Here is a 21113-nt window from a genome sequence, read left to right on the forward strand (position 1 = left end):
AAAACGTCAGCACGCTGTCAGTGCTGTTTTCATCACAAATCCAAAACACAGTCCCATACCAGCTACTAGAAAAAAAAAATTAACTCTATTCCAGCCAAAACCAGTGTACAGTTTTATGGTGAGCATGTAGAAGACAGTCAATACTACTTGGACAGCTTGGGCTCTGGGAACATTTTCTGTAAAGGAAGAAACATCCTTGAATGCAGTAGGTGTCAATGTATTGATGAACAAGCAAGGAAGATCTAAATTCCACCTTGATTTTATATTTAATCTAAGCAAATTTCCTAAAAACTAAAGAACTATAAACAGATTGAAAAATAAACATTTCTCTTTACACGTACCTCTTGCTACCTGATTGCGACATGCACGAAGGGACTGGAAGAGGCTGAAGCCATCAATTGTCACAATTGCTGCTGGGTACAAGATACTTAGTTCCTCATTCTGGGGAAAAAAATGAGAAAAAGAAGACAAAAAGAAGATCACTGCTACTGTTAGAACAGCTTATTTTCTGGCTTTTTATACTATTAACTACACAAAGATGAGGATTACATCCAGAGAGTTAATATTGAACAAGCCACAGGCAACAGACTAAGGCAAAACTACAAAAATTCAGTATTAAACTCTCCCAAAAATAATTTTAGCCACATAGTTTTCTATTTTTATCTTCTTCTAATAACTTCTTTGTTTGCTTTATATATCTTATCGCTTACATAAGTCACAGTAGCTTTTGAAGGCAACAGAAAAACAAGTTTATCTAGAATGTAAATATCACAGTTTTAGGAAGCCAAATTATGAAAGTGGATTAATGCCTGCCTGAATTACCACTTGGGCACATAAATGCTAATCTGGCAATACAAATTCAAGAGTCATATTCCTTAATGCTTCTGTATTTCAAAATTGATCCCAAAAATGTCATACTAAATCATGTGAGTATTTGTACAAAGAAAACTTGGAAACTTCTGTGATTTTGTTCATTTTCCACATAAAGCTTGCCAACTCAGCCAAAAGCAAAGAAAGTTGCCTTCTTTACTAAATAGTCTGAATTCTGCAGAGCCTTTTCTGCAGGAAATACGCATAACAACATGGAGGCACCTAGCCCTATAAATATTTTTTTCATTTCCACCTATCTTCTTGGTGAAATAATTAAGAAAAGTTCTTTAGAATGAGTATGAATAGCTCTTGGTGCCTGTCAAGTTACGTTTTTCCCTTCATCAATGCATTATAATGTTTTTTTGCACATAAATTAATAAATAGAAAATGAATGAAGTATTCCTTTGCAAACAGAGAAAAATAAAACAAATCAATAATGCTAATACTCTAAAAGACATTCTGAATCCTCAAAATATACAGGCATGAATACATCTAGAACAAGAAATCAAGGGCCTCTTGTTCTAAGGAATTGTCCATCCCATCAAAAACTGGTAAAGGACACAGAGCATTCACAGAGAAGACTCCCTTCCATACCCCATAACACTGGCACTTCGCTTTTGAAATAATCTGACAAAACCTGTTCTGTGACACCAGGATGCCTGGGAATTTCATAGGTCCTGCACTTTAGCTGTAGGACAGGATCTTCATTCAAAAGCTGTGCAAGAAGCAGTACTCCACTCTAGAAAATAAAGGATAAAAAGCATGAACATTTCAGTCCTTTCTCTTGTGGAAGGCAAAAAGTACAGTCTGCAGGGACCAAAGTTGAAAACACCCAGATGTTTATGCCAAGAGCTCCCTTGTCCTGCCCCGCTGAGAAACGCACCTCGGTGTAAAACCGAACGTAGCCAGAGGTGAAGCCAACCACGATGCACGTCCAGTCAGGGCGGCCTGTGGAACTCCTGTTTCACAAAGACACACTCAAGTTAAAAACAAATCCCACTCTAAGCCAGACACATAGAAAAGTGTCATGCAAGGACATTAGTGATGCATACACATCCTTACCTCTTCTGACTTGCCAGTGGAACGCACAATACGCTACTCACGCATTCACTAGAAACAGAAACACAGAATTAGTGGTTTCCCTTGTTGTGAAATTTTACTTCATGCAAGAGATCTTGCCATGTCAGCACTTTGAAAGTTTTAATAATTTATTAAAGCCATATATCAAATTCACAGTTAGAATCAAAAAAAGTCCCTTCATTTTAAAGACATCTTCAATTACATGTTCAAGAGTGCCCAAACAGCCCTTTTGTACCTTGTTAATGCTGTCTTTCATAAATCACAGACTGATTATTCTGTCTCTACTGTTCAGCAGATTCAAGCTGAATTTCATGTGCCTAAAGGTAAATTATTCCTTCTGATCTATAATGATCTGTCATAAAAAAACACATTGGTTTTTTTTAAGAGCTAACTGAACCACACATATCAAAATAAATTTTTGAAATATGCAACTAGGTAGATTTTATATCCATTGCCTTTTAGTGCCTTATAATTTGAGAGCATTTGAATATGGTCTTCCCAGTTAATGCAATAACTGAGCATGCTCAGTGACAGGCAAAGCATGCAGAAGGCAAGCAGATGAGCAGGCCTCAATATCTCAAATCAGAAGTTATTTAACTGTTATCATGATACAAAGTTTTACACTGTCTAGGGAAACAGAAGGTACAAAGATTTTATGAGACAGCATAGAAGTCAAGATGACATCCCAAAGAGCACTTAAAGCATAAATACCAACAGTACTGTTTATTATTTACATTTCAGGTCACCTCCATTTCCCAAAGAGTGGCTAAATAAGCAAGGTAGACAATTAGAGAAGGAAAGCTTTCTAAATGCAAGGCTGAGATGAGTTGCAACTTCATTACATCCTCAAAGCAACATTAAATATATCAGTGACATCTCATCTTGCAATAGCAAAGCCTAGCCACCACAGAACATTCTCAGTTGAAGGCAACTTTGGAGAAAAAAAAAAATACAAACAAAAAACTAACCAAAACCAGTCAAGTCTTGAAATTTGACAGTAATTAACATATTAACACCTCCACAGAACGATAAATCAAAATGTATTGAATATAAGTGCCCCTACCTAAACAGAGCAACCTGTTTCATAGGGTAGCATCCCTCAGGACTGTAACAGTAGTAAGAAACAAACCATCAAACCGATTTTTTTTTTTTTACAAAAGATGTCAGGGTAATTTCAAGCACATAGCAACAGCATTTTTATAAAAGGATTGTGATTTTTGCAGATTGGAGAGAAGCTGATGAAGTCAACACCTCCTGCAGCAAACAGAAGGTTGAAGGCATCAGGGAACACATTCAAAGGCAGACGGCAACTCAAGGCTGCAAATGTAACAGCAAAGTGCAAAATCTTATTCCATATGGGAGACTCAAAAAAGCATCTGTCTGGTTATTTGAAGATAGATGAAGTGAAAATATTGTATAAATACCAAATGTATGACCAAAGCAAAATTTCCAAGTCCCTGACTTAGAGCCCAAAACCGTATTTTGATCAGAGAGGTGACTATGCTTGTTTGAATGAGGTTTTGAAAATGAAGAGAAGTATTTCTAGAACAACTTCATATATTTCCAATTGCAACATTCCCTAAGAAAATTTCATCTCTACTATAAAAGATTTTTCAAAACAGTACTTTTTTTCCCTTCTAGAACAAGAATTTATAGAAAGCATGTCTAAAGTACACACAAATACAGTGATTACAGTGATTTGCAGAGAGCCATTCTTTTAATTTGTAAGAACTTGTTCTGAGATACCACACAATACACAGGAGTGAGCTTTGCTGATACTGTTTCTCATGAGCCATGTTACTGTATTTGTTTCCAATGCTAATATACATAAAACCACAAATGCACTCACATGAAAGGAAAAAGAGTACAAGTAAAAAGCAGGTTACTAATTGCTAAACATGAAAATAACATCTTAAATCACAGCTGCATTTCAACACTTACCCTTCTTCAACATTCAGAGAGCCACTCCAGCCAACAGCATATTGCATTTCTTCCTTTCCCTTGTCACTGTGCTTCCATTTAGCTGCCATGAAGAATAAAGATACCATCTCTAAAACCCCAATGTTTTGCATCTCACAAGTATAGTTCTAGTTTTAATTTTTCTCTTTGGTACAATACATCCCACCACACTTAGATTAAGTGCCAATTACAAACCTTGAAGAGCATAAAAATAAAAATATGTTCTTAGTGACTTTTCTAAAGAACTCATATGTTTTCTTAGAAATTTACATGGAGTAAGACACTAAAATTTTGAAATACTTAGTTTTGTTTCAAAATATTTATACAGTAATCCATCAAATTTTAATAGGTTCAATTAAGGAAACAGTGATCCTTAGGAAAGAAGTACTAAGCAAGGAAAAACTGGGAACACTACTGAACATGAGCTACAATGAATAGAAAATTTTAGTTTTAACTGCCAAAAAGAATTTAAGTACCCTACATTCAATCTGACAATCTTTAATCATTGCATCGTAATTCAAGGTTAGAAAACACCATACTTTATTATTCACAGGATGCTGTTACAGCTGGCATTTGATTGTTGAATCATCTCCCAGGTGTCAATGGATAACCAAAACTAAATTAGTGTTGTGTGCCATTTGTCTGACACCTAAAACCTCAGGCACAGGGACACTTCTGCCCAGTGAGGGACAGTTGTCACTGTGAAGTTCATCAGAGGCTGTTCTCCAGAAATTTAAATCACTTCTTTATGCTTGATCCAATAAGAACTTCATGAGGAGTACTGCTGTTTTTCCAATTTTGATGACAAATTAGCAACTGGTCTACAGCAGGTTTGGAATACACAGCTTTGCAGGGAATGACAAAGCAGTACAACAACTCAATACAATCTGCCCAACTACACAAATCTGAGTTTCAACACTGATTTTTTGTTTTAAAATGCCATAATAGCCCCCATATCAGGATGTTTCCCTTCATCTTCCTCACATCACCCACTGCAAAAGACCAGAACCTCAAACAACAGCACATCTATAAACAGTGTCATGCTGATCGGTGCTCATATATTAGCAGTGACACCTCTAAAAGCTCCCAGAGCCCTACTTTAGAGTAAAATACAAAGCCACCCATTGTTCAAGATGGTATTCAAGAATTTTCTATCAAAGGTGGAATTTCAAGAAAATTCATATTAACACTCCTTTCCAAGAGTGATACTGGCTTAGGTAATTTTTTAAGGGATTCTTACTGAGAAAAATTAATATCAATATCTCTGAGCATTTTAAAACAACTGGATAGTTAAAACATGCATGTGGCAAAATAGTTGCCAAAAGGTAAAAACACAACTGAGAAGTAAAGACAAAGCAACTTATTCGACAAGCAGCACCTAAAAAATGCATTATGTGTACTACAATATACTTCAAAATTCTTGAAGGTATGACTTGAGGGATTAACAGAAAGGAGTGGGGCAAACAAATCTTGCTCTGGTTACTATAAAGTGTCCTGGCATAAACTCAGTGGAATGGATACTTACGCACTAGAAAGACTGCTTTCTGTTCATTAGCTATTACCATCAGGTCATTGGTTGGTGACAAGGACAACACACAGTCCTGAAGCCAGTAATTTCGCTGGTTCTTGGAATTAGATTCCTCTTCTTCCTACAGGTAAAGATTTATTCAATGTATGCAACAATTTTTAGACACAGCAGAACCTGCAAGACTGATGAGAACAATCTGGCCTGCCCTCCATAGCAGCACTGAATGGACTTTTTATTACTGACCACATCACTTCATCTCCAACTTGCATGAAAAGCCCTGAGAAATGCATCAGCCTTGCACTAATGCTGTGTGTTTACGAAACAGAAAACAAAGAAGCACTCATCACCAGCTCTACTCAAAACCATCTCCTTTTAAAAAGACACCAGGAGAATGAGATCTACAGTTTTAAAATCATTGGTTACAAAGTGGAGAGACTGGCAGTTTTCAAGACTCTTTAGTTATTCTCATTACAATCCATACTCAAAATGAAGAATTTATCCAAGCTCATATGTTGACCAGCATTAAGCAAATACATGCACATATGAAGAAAGTAACTAAGCTAGTATTCACATGGCAAGAGGTATCTGGTGCCTTTCCACAAAGTAACTTCACAATGAAACAATTCCAAACTAAATGCTGCCAAGTCTTAAAGGTATCAAGATAGGTAAGTAGAAATTTAGATACCATCCTCATGTATAAGAGCAAAAAAATTATATCTTTTTTCCTTGGGCCAACAAACCAAATATTTTACTGTGGCACAAACAAAGTAGCTCCTGCTAATCATAGTTCAAAGTCAGGAAGTAACAGCCTTGGAGTGAACTGCTGCAAAGTCTCAAGAGTTCATACTCCTGGTTAGTTAGATCCATCTTCTTATCCAACCACATCACAGAAACACGCTTCCCTTGTCCACAGAGCCGATTTGCACTTCCATATCCAACCCTACTTCCTGTCAGCTCTGCAAAATATTACTCCATCCTTAATATCTCAAAGCAGCTATGCACAAATAAAAAACACAACTCCAGTGTGATCATTTTCTGATTCATTCCATTTATTCTGTTACAGTGAAGTTGCATCCATTTGAAAATCTGCCCATTTACTCCCAGCAGAAAAATAAACATCAAACTGTAGGAAGAATTTGCATGTCGTGCTCTCAATCAGCTACTCATTGTATTTATTTCCTTGCGCCATAAAAATGGTCACTGTACACATAGAAATACGCTGTGTATCCATGATAAAGTCTACATTAGCACACTACGAAAATTGTTACCTACCATTGTCCACACAATCTCCTAATTTGTGTAAGAGAACTTATTTTCATGTGATTTTTGTCTGTTGATGGATGCCAAATTCTTTAGCAACTATTTTCCCCGATTTACTGGCTGTTTTCAAGACTTTACAAAAAGGCAATGAAGTTATCTGAGATACTGACAATTTTAACTCCTCGTGGCAGAGATAAATGTGTAATGTACAAAAACACATAAGCAAAAGCCAAAGAAAAGCCTTGTACTAATTTTTAGTGTCATGATTTTCAGACTGAGGAAAAAGAAACAAAAATTAAAGGCTGGTCAGAAGATTAAAAGGAATTGCAACAGCATTCCAGGCAGAAAATTTAAGATTTTCTGTAAGCATGAACAAAGAACTTGAAATACAAAGACCTAATACATGACTATCTCATATTACTACAAAGAAAAGTTAAGGGTTAAAACAGGAAAAGCATGAAACTTGTCAAAACAAACTTAAAGGTGAAAGACAGAATTATTAAAATCTGCATTTAAGAAAAGATATCATCATTCCTACAAAACAACTAATCAGATCCATAAAAGGACACCTTATAAAAAAACGGAACTTTTTTTTTAATTTTCAATGCCTTCTCAGAAACTGCTATGTTCCATGAAATATATATTTGTCCAGGGCACAAGTAATTCCAAGAAATAATGAATCTTTCACAGCTATAATGCAAATCAAGAGTAAAAAGCTTTAACAAGGGAATTGATTGTTATATTTTACTAATAATTTTCACCCACTCACTTTGCTGTGTGTTCAGACACACAGACTCCTGTATTTATAATGCTCCTACACATAATAGCCTCTTTGCTGTGTATGACAGCAAACCCTTTCTGAAGTTCGGGCTGGAATCACTGGTAACTTCAGAGGAAAACATGCATGTAAAGGATGCAAGAATAATGTGAACCACCTGGCACAAAAGTGTGACATCTGAAAGAAAAGAGTGAAAAATTCAACTATTCCAATTTAGAAATGCCTGCTGGTTCTATCACATTACAACAAAAGTAGAAAACCAAGTATTTGTTCCACTCATTCAGCAAGTTATAAACTTCACAGTACATCTAACAAAGATGTGGCTTGAGAAATACACTCATTTCATGACAATTAGAGTGCAGCTGAGTACCCATCTTATTTAAAAGGTTTTATACCCAGTCATTCCTGACTGTGTCAGTGATTCATCCCTGGGAGACATCATGCTCATTTCAATTTGTCTGTCACCTTAGCTGAAAAATCTGCTTCTCTGCTGGATAGTCACAAGGATACTGTCCAACAGCTTGGGCATCCTTCCTACACACTGAGAAAAAGATGGCAGAGAAAGGGTTTGTTAGTAAGGTGAGGTCTGGATTCCTCAGAGCTCTTAGAGGGAATTAATCAAGCAATTCTGTTGAGATGATCCTTTCAGGTGCAAAGGATTTCTACAAGCAGCCTCACTGACATCTCATCAAGTCAGCTGGCAGCTGGAAGGCTCAGCCTTACAAACAATTAACAGACCAGCCCTGCTACTCTCAGTTGAACAAGTTGTGCAGAAGAATGTTCTTCCCTTTTGAAAGAGCAACTGTGCTGTTCCATCCCACATAGGCAGCTTAAACCCTCCTGCAGCACCATCCACACATCACAGCATAAACGGAGCACTAGTGATCCTGATCCTTAGGAAGATACCTATCATCTTCCTAACTCCAGTGATTAATTCTTTAGGATTTTTTTGATTTATATTAATTCATGATTCACTGCCATGCCCTACTGTTTCTGACTAGCTACAGCACAAAAAGGATGCCTCCAGGGTGCAGCAGCACATGAATATGTGTGTATACTTTGGTGAGAAAAGCCCTACAGAACACAAGCATTTCAGCAATTATCACAATAGGTAACTTCCAAGTTATATTTAGGAAAAAAAAACTACAGAACAGGGGACAAACAAGCAGTCACATTTAAAACACAAGTCTAGACCTTTCTTGCCCACATGACAGTTACATAGGAGGAAAAAAACAAAACACCACACACACAAACTAATGGAAAAGTCTTCTATAATAGGGAAGTTAGCAATAAATATATATATATATATGTATACACACATATATACATATGAACTTACAGGTTCTTGTAATTCTGCTTCATCCCAGGCTCCCCAGCCACCATCTTCCCAGCTTGTTGATTTGCCTGCTTTAAGTGAAAAACAGACTTGTCACAGGAATACAGCATACACAACAAAGTGATCATTTCCTCACTAATGCATTAAAACTTTTTTTAAATGACAGATACTAAAGGAGTTCTGCTGAAAGCACCCTGAAGTGTCTTATTTTTCTGTATTTTATTTACTTCCATTTCTGGCACTATGGAAAAGTACTAACAGGAGATGTACCCAAGATACAAAAGGGAACAATGGGAAGTTCATCTGTGACCACAAAACATCTCAGCCCAGAATAATGCAGATCCCACCAGAAAAACAAAAGCTGAAAGTTTGGCCTCTGATGAGAAAATGAGCACAAGGATCTTGGTCATTCACATCTTTGCATGACAACAGAGAGGAAAACTAATGAGACATTGATCAGTTTCAATTATGTCATTCAGAAACCTCAGAGTAACCACAAGCTCAAAAAATACCACAAACACCTGAGAAAACAGAGATTAATAGAGACAGGCCTACTTCTTTAGTTGTAAGAATGAATGTGGAAGTTCTTTTTTTTCACCTAAAAATACAGAACTTGAAATAAATTGAAAAGCCACAGGCATTTAATAGTAGTAGATGTACAATTCTCAGACACTACCACCCCTGGAACCCTCAATAAATCAAGAAACATCATTGTAGTCCAGTAGAAAAGCCAAGGACTGCTTCCATCCAAGCATACACTACAGTGAAATCTGAAGCAGTAACATTGACTCCAAGAGTTTTCCAAGGATTTCTTTCAAGTTTTCCCATTAACTGTTGTTATGGCAAATTTGACCTTAAGAAGAAGTTTAAGCATATTGTCTCAAACAAGTTTAAATTTAGTTCTAAGCAAGGAAGATTCTGCCATTTTGGATGGCCAAACAGTACAGACAGGAAGGTTTGTATCAAGAACAATTTTATTTGGCCTAAAAACTTGTAGTTCTGTTACCAGCAAGCAAGGAAAGGCTGAACAACAAAACAGATATCTGTAATATCTCTGTGTAGTTTTTTAAATCTTCTGTATGGCTAATGAAGACAAGAATCTTTGAAAAAAAAATTTCATTTTAGACATAAACTTTTCCCCAATGCTGTCAAGAAGGTATTTTAGGAGGATGTAGAAGACATAATGCCCACTCCATTTTACCTCTGTAAAATGGAAAGGTCTGTACTATCTGCAAAATGGGCAAGCCAAGAAGTTCTACTGCATCATCATCAATGCAACTATAACTGCACAGCTATTTCAGACATCACTATATAAGCAACAAGCTTCCAAGGGTCACAGTCTCATCTTGCATTTGAGGCTGAAAATTTTTGCAGTGTACAAACATACAAAGGAAAATTATGGCAAATACTGTTAAATATAGTAACCACAAGATTAAAACAGTAGCTAACTTCAATGTTTAGATTAAGATAGCTAATAAAATTCTACTTCTGTTTGCATTTTACTATCTAAAAAGACTTTTTAAAAATCCCCTTCCTATAGAATTTGTGGAGGAAAGAATGGTCTAGAGAGAAGCAGAGCCATATCTAAGAAACACAGCTGGGGCCAATGTCTTCCCTGCAGCACAGAGCAGACCAACCTTCCCAAAAAACCTCAGCCACTTCAATCCTGAGACTGAACACCCACAACATAGAACTGCAGCTGTGAGGATTCTTGCTGCCTCTGTGAATAGCCACAATTTTGCGGTAGTTGTCATCATGCTGGGATGATACTAGATAAATGAAAAAAGACGGGAAAATGATGTAATGGTGAGTCACCATTCCACTGACGAAATTGCAGAGATCTTTTGGAACTGCGTGTGGCCTGCCCTGCAAAGCCAGCACCCTCTCCAGCTCACAAGCATTTACAAGCCTGCTCCTTCATATCCACCCTCCACATTGGATAGATCATCCCAGGATGTGCCATCATATGTATTTCTCAAGGCCTGCATCCATCTTGCCTTTCTTCCACACATTGTTCCTTATTTTAAGAAGAAACGAAATTAAAATTGTTTTCTTATTCACACCATTCTTATTATTTTGATATTTCACCTAGGCAATGAATAGTGAAGCAAGGCATTAAACAATTGACAGCAATTCCTGGAACACTGGGCAGAGGAGACACTATCAAAGTAACTCAAAGCACCAGTTATTCACCTGTGCCAAAGAATTATAAACCATTCCATGGAGGCTGCCAGCTTGCACAGCTTTTCCCACCCACCAGCACTTGATGGAGTTGGTCAAGTCAAAGTCCAAGTCCACAGGGTCCAAGTTCTGTTACAATGAAGATTTTTAAAAATCCCCTACAATGAAGATTTAAAAAAATCCCCCACCATTTCCTTTAGTAACATTACAGACCAGAACTAGCAACTGTGGAGTTATCTAGTAACACATTATCTAGTAACTAATACCTAAGCAAGACCTAAACAGTTGCAATACAATAATTTTTTCCAGTCCCTCTTCATGGAAAAAAAAAAAAAATCAAACTTTCCTGCACAAATCTCTATTTCCATTCAACTCTATCTCTGACTAGTAGCAGATGTCTTATAAACAGTTCTCCTTACTTGGATAAAACAGCAGCAATATTCCAGAATTTGCTTTACTACAGAGATTCCAAAAATTAAAGTTCATCTACTGGATTTACACGAACCACTTAATTCTTTAATTTGAAGCATATAGCATCAGCACATTTGAAATTTAAAAGCTGGTTTAAATGCTGCACATGTGCAACACTGGTGTTAATGCATAAGAGAATTCATTTAAGCATATTTGTCATTAAACATAACAAGAACAACTTCACCTATAAGCATGTTTTATTTAAAAGACAAGAACAGAGGAGATAGAAAAAAATAGGAACAGATATTGACCACCAAGGTCTAACTGGCATTTAACAGGTCAAATTCAATATGAAAGATGTTTTTACTGACTTCCCAAATTACAGAATAGACATCTGAGCACAGAGAACTGCCTGTGCCCTTCCTTCCAGAGCAGCACCATGACCTGGGGCAGGCAGCTGAAGTCTTTTCTTCCTGCCCTCACATTTACATTCCAAATCCATGCAGGAGGTAACTGGAGGCTGTGCTTGGACAGATGCAATGAAGTCCCATCCATGCTTTATGAATAGAAAACGTTACTAGGTAATAGCACAAGAAATGATTGCTTAACTGTGAGAGTTGCAGGTTTTCTTCATGCATGTTTACTGCAATTCTGATACCACTGGATTGCATCATTACAAAAGAAATAGAAGCAGTTTCTTTTCTCTTCCGGCCAAGGAATTTTAAAAACAGCTTAGAAACCTCTTGCTGCTCAGGAATCATAGAACATTTATTCCCAAAGCTCCTCCAATGTGAGGACTGACAAATACATAAGGCTATTTTGCCAACAAGGAAGCCTCTCTGGAGACTAGTTTTGTATTTGTTCTCTCTTCTCACTTCGGGCAGCCTTAAGTGGGGGAAAAAAAAAACAAAAGCACAACTAAGTCTCCTAATTACAAAAATAACCACTTCAGCATTTTTTCTTCCTTAAAGAGGTGAGAATTGCTTTCGACAAAGTAAAAAATTACCAAACTAAAAATGATCCAGGTACCATATATATTTTTTAAGTAACAGTGCAAATTCCATGGCTTACAGTTATAACTTAACCCCAAAATTTGAAATACCAGAAGGAAAAAAAACCAAAATCCATAGGAAACAAATGAAACAGATTACATACAAAATGCAGTATTCCAAACTGTTCCTCAGATGCAAGCAATGCCTTAAGTCAGAGCAAGAAAGAATGAAGGCTGTGCTGTAAAGGAGGTGTTAGAGCAGCAAAAACTCAGGTGAGAAGATAATTTTAAGTACTCTGACAGCATTCTCTCATATACGCTGAGAACATATCATTTACTCTTCCCCATGTCTGAGATATATTGACTGCTACAAATGCAACCCAATTCATACAGAGTGCCTATTTTAATGACCCTTTACAGGAAAACTGAAAGAAAGAAATACTAAATGTAAATACTACAAGCTGGAAAGGGAGGATCTGATTAAAGAGGCAATGAAAAAGAGCTGTAAGAGGAGTATTCAATAGGAATATAACTGATTCAATAAGATTGAAATGGAAGCAGTTAACAACCACCCTAATGCTAAATGGAATCTAGAATTTCATTTTATAATGTATTTTTTTTTTCTTTGTAACCTTGTAGGCAACTCTGAAATAAAAAGCCTGGCCTTCCACATTTGTGAACTAAATCAGTTGATCCAGATAAAGCAAAGTGTACAAGTCCAAAGATGTTGTTTAGAGGAATTGGGCTGAAAAGCACTTCTCAGGCTGCTGTCAATGTAACAAGGCAGGATTTTGGAAAGGAGTTTCTCTGACAGGCTTAAGCCATCATTTCTACTGCAAAAAGAAGCAGTAAAGCGACACCTTGTAGCTCTGAGGAAGCCCTCAGGTCAGGGGATAATTTTTTTTTCCTTCCCATGAATAAGAACAAACTCACTATCATAAATGGAGATATCATTGCTTGGGAACTCTCAGGGTCAAGTTTGGGTTTGTTGGCTTTTTTCCTTATTAATTTCATTCAGGTAACAGGAGATAAACACACCTGGGAACTAAAAATATCTGCACATCAAGAAAGTACTGATTTTTCTGATTCATCTTAATACCCCGACAGTTTATCTAGCAGCAGTCCTTGCTGGTTATGACACCGAATTGCTGTCATCAAACCTATAAAATGTTTGAAAACACAGTTCAAACTCTGAGTGTACTAGAAGAACAGAGACACCCATTGCACTAAATAGATTGTAGTTAAAATCTTCAATTTATAAAGACTATAGGAAATTTTATCTGTCTTGCTCTACTTTCTGCTCTGTTCAGGTAAACATCCATTAATTAATTTCTAAATGCTAAAATTCTGTCAAAAGCTTTATCACACATTGCAGACAAGATGGATTTTTTTCCTTCATATGCAAGCCTTTATTTCACACAGCTTTAAAAGAGAATTAACTGTTAGAGCTGTTTCCTGATCCAGCCAACAGCAGCCCAAAATCTCTTCAACACAGCAAGATGTCAAATTAAATGTGGTATAAACATTTCCTATTCCCAGTAATTGCACAGTTAGAACAGCTGTTTTCAGAGCGACTTAGACACCACTAGGCTCAGGCTCCACAGAGGACTTGTGCCTCATTACTCTTCCCAAGATTCTTAAATTCTCATGCTTGTTTAAGTCTTCCTCATTAAAATATGAAAAAGCACTCATAACAATTTTTTTCCTAAAGAATAAAGATATAGCAACTCCATATGAAGCATCTTAAACCAGCTCACTCTGTAACACCAGGTTTATTTACTTAAAGCACGTGAGCCAAGATCCAATGCAACACCTGTTATTCTATTCTAATATGGACAATAAAGAATAGCTATATTTTGCTTCATGGCAGATCAATGGTCAGCTCAAGCAATCTATGAACATTTCTTACATTGTTCCAGCATGGCATCAGTGGCAATTTTAACAGATGACTGCATAACACAAACACAAAGCACACAGACCCTTCCAGTGTCCACTGAGTGTGCAGGAAACAGGCACCTGCAGAAGTGACTTCACACAAGGCTCAGAGGAGGAGGAAGCTTTCTTTTCCTCCCAGTTTACCAGACAAGTGTATCCTTGGCACAAACAAGACAACCTGTTGGGCTACAGGAAACACTTAAGTGAAGTTGTAGTTGATAGCAACTTCCTTTAATCTTGTTCTACTGTAGAATGTGTTTAAATGCTTACCTGTACAAAAAAAGGGGGGAAAAAAAAAATCAAGTTCCCTTGGAATAAAAATCCAGATTTTTTTTTTTATTTACCCACACCTGTATTTTTAATATATGCAACACTTTGCTAAATCTTTCAAGTTAAATTTGAAGTTGACAACCTCGATTAAATTTTATATAAACAAAATATACTGTTTTAAATACAAGATAAGTTACAGGTTTTTCACACAAATTAAAGACCTCTAATTTAAAAACTGGACTAAAGTTACAATATCACATCATGATTTAGAAATGTATACTGCCCGCATTATCTGAAGCAAGCAAATTCTCTTCATTTAAAATGTTACTGCAAAAATGCTTTTACAATAGTAACCCTAAATTTTATTGCAGCAAATACACTCACAAAAAATACTTTGGTTAGTTCTGTTAGAACTAAAATATGGCCCAAGTTAAAACAGCATTAGAAACTTCTTTGCTCTACAACTAAGAAACAAAGAAAGACAAGGCCTACAGCCTCCACTAAAAACCCTAAACCCCACATATTGAAGATTTCAAAGGCACCTTTTCAAAAACATTTGTTATCCAAAACCTGACAGGAATTCTTGAAAATTCTACTAAACATTTGAAACATTAAGTTATGACTAAAATAATTTAACTAGAATGTTCTCTGTTAAATAAAAATATTTAATATATATTTAATTCCCTAAGGTAGCCATAATTTTTAACTGCAACCTTTAAAGACTAGCATGAGTTTTCACACAAATGAAGCATAGCCTTAAAAAAGAGAAAGTAAATGAAAGATTCTTATCCTCAGATAAAAAAAAAATACTTAAGAGTTTTGACAGAGTTTTGCTTGCTGGCATTTATATAATTGTTTGCATAAAAAAAAACACAGTTTAAGTTGAGAACTAAAGTTTGATTTCAGAGCAAATTAACATCTTCTTTGTTGAACTTATTAGCATAAAAACCCTAGAATTTATTTTTTCCCTACAGAATAAAAAAATCTAAAAACAGACTAAAATCCAAGCTTTTAAGCATGCAACCTTATGAAACTACTCTTCTGTCAACAGAAGAGATTTTAGCAAAGCATTCCCTGATAAAAAGCACAATTTATTCACTTCTAATTTAAGATACCCTGGCAAATTTGAGCAGCACTTCCCCCTTATCAAATACAAATGCATCAAGAATTTCTGCTTCAAAAATCACTAAGTTACATCCTTATGTCGAAACCACTTTGGGAACTCTCACTTGCTGATATTTATACTTATTTATCCTCAACCATGAAACAGCTGTAGTAGCAAAAAATTACAGGCAAAAATCCAAAAGATTTCAATGGATCTAAATGAGCATTATTTTGAAAAACACTCACTCACTTCTGCCTCAATGACTGAATAAGCAAATATAAAAATAGTCCAGAAGACAGCCAACTCATTAAAATGGAACAGCCGCCATGCATCTTCTTTACTTCTATTATTTTGGTAGTTTTACAACATACTAAATATCTTATCTTTATGGCTACCATTTGATAAATCCACTCCAATAAAATATCCAAGTTATTTTACACAAACATCTCTCATGTACCATCAAATAAGAGAAAAATATTTTGATTTCTTTCAACACCAACTTTTAGAAACACAAACACATTCCAATACTTTGCTTTTATCTTCAGAATTTAAGAGATACTAACAGAAGCCTTCTGCTTCCAGGATCTCTCCTTTAGATACAGATGATACCAGAGAAAAGCTATGTGGAACTTGTTATGCATTTTTCAAACACTATTAGAGTTACAAAACAAGCAGCAGCAGGAAACTGTTTTTCTACCAAAAGTTTTGCACACAGAAGTTTTAGTGGCAAAATTAACTAGCTGAACATATAATGTACTTTTAAAGGGTTTTAACAACTGTTGTGTCATCTTTTTAACAAGACCAGTAGTTACTGGATAAGGACCAATGACTTTATACAGGGAATGGATTTATATTGTATATTAGGAAGAATTTTTTTATATAATAAAGAAGATGAGGCACTAGAACAGGTTGCTCAGAGAAGCTGTGGATGCTTCTCTGATGTGATCTCTGAAAGTGTTCAGAGACAGGCTGGATGGGCCTTTGAGCAGCCTGGTCTGGTGAAAAGTGTCCCTGCCCACGGCTGGGGGTTTGGATTAGATTAACTTTAAAGGTCAGTTCAAACACAAACCAGCCTATAATCTCCCCTCTTCTAATTCCCCCACAGGCATTTTAAACTTTTAAAATAAGTACCTTGATGTTTTTTCTTAGAGCTCTGTCCACAGCTGTGAGGATTTTTACAAGCATCCTCATTAACCTCTTCAAACACTTTCCTTCCCTACTGATGCCAGAAACCAAAAAAAAACATCAGCCAGATATAGTTTGTATATTCTGGGGGATTTACACCTATACACACACGCTGGACAGTTCACACAGGATACCGTAACAAATACACGAAACAGTGTTTCAATTCCCTGTGGTTTCTATCCTGGGCATGGATCTGTTGAGAACGCAGCTTCCTTGTTAAGCAGCTCAGCCTGCACTGCCTCACACTGCAGAAACCTGGTCCCCAGCTTCAGACTGATATTACTTTAATATTTGTTGTCTTTTAATTTAAGCTGCCAAGCTAATCCTTCCGTGCACTTTCAGCACGTTCTGCATTCCTAGATAACCTTGCGTGCACAACGCGTGTCGTCTTTAGGAGAGCGTCTTCAGACAGCTGCACTCCCAGCAAGAAACCTACAAACTTTTAGAGTTTGTGGCACGCAGGGTCAGTGGCCAAAGAACTTCACCTCCACACTACGGGATAAGGAATGACAGCTGCGCACCTGGAACTTCTGGACGCCAGGAAAGTCTGCCTTGGCAGGTGACGATGCGGCAGCCACGGCGCGACACCCACCCCGCCCCACAGGAGCGCCACTGACACGCGGCTAACGCGGCCACCCCGCAGGGCCCGCGGCCACAGCCCCGCGGCCGGACGGGGGCCGCACTCACCGCTCTCCTTGCCGGCCGCGGCGCTGCCCTGCCGGCGGTGCGGGCTCAGGAAGTCGCGGGCCAACTCCAGGTCCTGGAAGTGGGCGAAGGGGACGAGGCTGCAGGACATGCTCCCGGTGCCGGCGGAGCCGGAGCCGCGGCCGCCACCAAACCCGGAAAGGCTCGGCCGCTTCCCCCGGCCCGGCGCGGCCCCGCGCATGCGCGGCACGGAGGGGCGGGCGGTGCCTTCCGCGCTCCTCCCTCAGCGCTCCTCCCTCAGCGCCTCCGCACCGCCCTGCAGAGCGCCCCACTGCCGTCTTTAATCGCACTTTCCCTGGAGAATTTCCTCCCAGCGTCCGACCTAAGCTTCCCCTGGTGCTGCTTGAGGCGGTTTAATCTCGTCCTGTCGCTAGCTGCCTGGGAAAAAAGTGCCATCGCCCACCTTCCCATAGCGCCTCTCAAGTAGCTATACAGAGCTATGAGATCATCCCTGAACATCCCTTTTTCTAGCTAAACAACCCCAACTCCCTGAAACGTAAACTTTAAGGCATTTAGAGATTTTGAGGAGCTAAGATTTTAGCTAGAAATAAGCCTTACTAGAGTTAATCAAAATAAGAATAATAAATGAGTAGGCTTTGATGAAGTTAGGAGTTAGTAGTTAACTAATAATTAATTGCTTGTCAGCACAATGTTTAGTTAGCTGGGTTTATAATAAAGAATATAGAAACTGATAAATAGCTTTTAGGAACATAAGACAATTGTGGGCCTCCTCTGTTCTGAAACCAATTGAAGACAAGGAATGGGAGTTCTACCAAGAGTTCATTTGTAATATTGGCATTGAAAAGGTAGAAAGGTCAGAACGAGGAAGACTTCATTTACTTCCTCATTTTGGGACCCCTCCCCATGAAAGGGACCACCGACCCATTCCAAGGGACAAACTATGCATGCTTAATACTTTTTAGAGTGATTAGCATACGAAGCGGGGAATGGGATGTACCAAAATGATGAATATGTATTTATATTTTGTGTATTCAATACTTGTATGGATAAAAAGACTCTGTAATCACCTAGAAGGGGCGGTGTGTATTTGGGAGCTATCCCACATGCTGCCCGGCGTCGAATAAACATACACTTTCTAACTTTAAACTGTTAGAGAGTTTTGTCCGTCACAGTTGGATATCGATACTAGATCAATATCCATATTTTTTTAATAAATCATCCCTTAGCTGGATTTTACCATCTAGACCTAATATTGAACCAGCACAGCCCAAATCCCCCATGTTACTCTGATAAATAGAAAACACCTTTTATGGTTAGTGAGAACAGAGTTTCTTTCAGTCTTGATTGCTCTTGCAAATGCAAAGCTTTTATTTAGATTTCATGTCAACCCATTTCTGTTCCTTCTCTGGACACTGCAGCATCTGAATGACAGCAGCAATTATGATGATTGAGATTTGCTGTGGAGTGACATTGATACATTGATGACAGCCGACCTGCAGCCTCCAAAACCTCCTCTTCAGGTAAGGAATAAAAAGAATGTATGAAAGAACACCAAGGGATGCTTTCTGGACCCCAAGGAAATACAAATTCCCCTAGGTATAAGACTTGATGAATTTTTAATGGATCTTACTTGACTAGCCTTTCTATGTGTACACACATACACACACATATATATGTATATAAGAACTCTCCTGTTTACTCACAGGGCTCTTTTATGTGATAGATAGCAATGTGTGTCTTATGTAGCTAAAAGCAGACATAACTGAGAAAAGCAGAAATAACTGAGAAAGTTATTTCTGCAAGTTTGGTTTGTGGTCTAAGTCTTCTACTTAGTCTTTAAATACCTTCTAAGATTAAACAAATTTTTACTAAGAGAAGTTTCATGCCAAAGTGAGCTCTAGTTGGATAGTCCTAAAAGCACAGATTGTAATAAGTTATAAACTCCAGAAAATCTCTTGTGAGATATGCAAAGAAACTGGCTATAATTTACCCTTACAACTTTTTAATGTCTTCAGCTGTTCTATTTTGTTGTAGTGATGTACTGGTTTAAAACCCAATGGGAAAGTTAACCCCACTGAACTGCATGTCCTCCTCCACCCTCTTCCAACAAGAAACAAAACACTAGCGGGAGTCACAATTTTACTGAAAAGCTTGTTATAAATGCAGTATCAACAAAAAAGGGCACAAAAGAAGCCTACAAGAGAGTATTCAGCATGTAACAAATACAAACACTTCCCAAAGAGAGAGAGCCTGGCATTGTTTCTTTTTCCTACTTTTAATATAATTGCTTTGATATAGTGCACTACACTACCCTGTACTATATACTAGTAGTTTTAACTTTTATATTGGTTAAGATCTTTCATGTAATAATATGTCATAATGAATAATTAATTCTATAGAAGATATACCTGAGGTGGCAGCAATAGGACTCTATGGTGGCCATGGTGGCTTTATCTGGGTGCTGAGCAGCCTGGCAAAAAGATGAGGAGCTTTCTGCTTCCAGCACCCCAGATTTCCTGCTGATACCACAACCCCACAATCAGGTAGGTGGTATTGGATTAAAGAGTGCTAAAAACTCCATCTGTCTTTTCCTCTGTACCCAGGACAAGTAATCAGGGCTCAGTAATTTTGCCCTTGGCAACTACAGGAACATTTCGTTTTTACACTTCAAACCTATGGCTCTTCAGGCAATACACAGGTTAGACTTGAATTTAAGCAGATGAAAAATCCTGTGGTTGTCCAATAGAGAGTTGGTCAATCCTGTTTTTCCAATCAAGCATAGAATTACGTGATGTGGAGTAATAGGAAGGATACTCTTCAAAAACAAGGTCACAGTGTGGGAAAAGTTGAGACGAGGCTGGTAAATTTGCAGATGCTCTAAATAAATTTATAAAACCTGTAAAGAAAACTATTTACTGACATTTTAGAATTGTCATATGCGCAGTCACTAGTAATGTCAACTGAATTAATAAAGAGTATGCAAGAAACTAAATTAACAACATGGTTTGTCATTCTTTAATGAAGCTTTCATCACTTTATAAATATTTTCCTCATTAGAGAGTAGTGAACAGTGTAAGACTGTCATATCCCTGCCTGGTTTGCTGTACATGAAGAAGTCAAGTTAAGAACTACCAAGATACCAATGAAAGAATAAAATAGGGCAATGAATACTCAGCAAATAACCTGGTATTTCAAGGCAGTCTTGAGTACAGATAAACTCATATTAACACTTTGGCTATGCAATAACCCTTCATGTATTTGTTATAAGTTCAATGGTTCCTAATTTTTAATGATTCATTATACATATACGGATGGCTACAGAAAACAAAACTAATTTGGAAAACATCTGACATAATTTTAGGTTCCTAAAAACATTCAGATAAACACTTAATAGCTGAAATTCACCACGCATTTCCAGTAAGAATAATAATTTGCATTGGAATACATGCTGCTGAACAAAGGCCTTAATGCAGTTTACAAAAATAGATAATTAGGCTATATACAGATTTACACTATAGGAAATACAATTAATGATTTGTTTGGGGTCAGCACAAGAAA

General features: G+C 37.4%; 1 protein-coding gene across 3 annotated transcripts in view; it reads right to left on the minus strand.

Annotated features, from left to right (window-relative positions):
- RAB3GAP2 (RAB3 GTPase activating non-catalytic protein subunit 2) overlaps positions 1 to 17806 on the minus strand; it is a 42268-nt gene extending 24462 nt beyond the window's left edge. The window contains exons 1-8 of one of the 3 annotated variants that reach the window (XM_030267259.4): positions 17577 to 17806; positions 8815 to 8882; positions 5435 to 5558; positions 3892 to 3973; positions 1933 to 1980; positions 1754 to 1829; positions 1508 to 1609; positions 342 to 441 (exon numbers count right to left, since the gene is read on the minus strand). In XM_030267259.4, coding sequence (XP_030123119.4) covers positions 342 to 441; positions 1508 to 1609; positions 1754 to 1829; positions 1933 to 1980; positions 3892 to 3973; positions 5435 to 5558; positions 8815 to 8882; positions 17577 to 17775 — 799 coding nt within the window. In that variant the 5' untranslated portion in view covers positions 17776 to 17806. 3 annotated transcript variants of the gene reach the window in all.
- Between the last annotated feature and the right edge of the window lie 3307 nt (positions 17807 to 21113).

The sequence above is a fragment of the Taeniopygia guttata genome, chromosome 3 (assembly GCF_048771995.1).
Source record: "Taeniopygia guttata chromosome 3, bTaeGut7.mat, whole genome shotgun sequence".
Classification (NCBI taxonomy): domain Eukaryota; kingdom Metazoa; phylum Chordata; class Aves; order Passeriformes; family Estrildidae; genus Taeniopygia; species Taeniopygia guttata.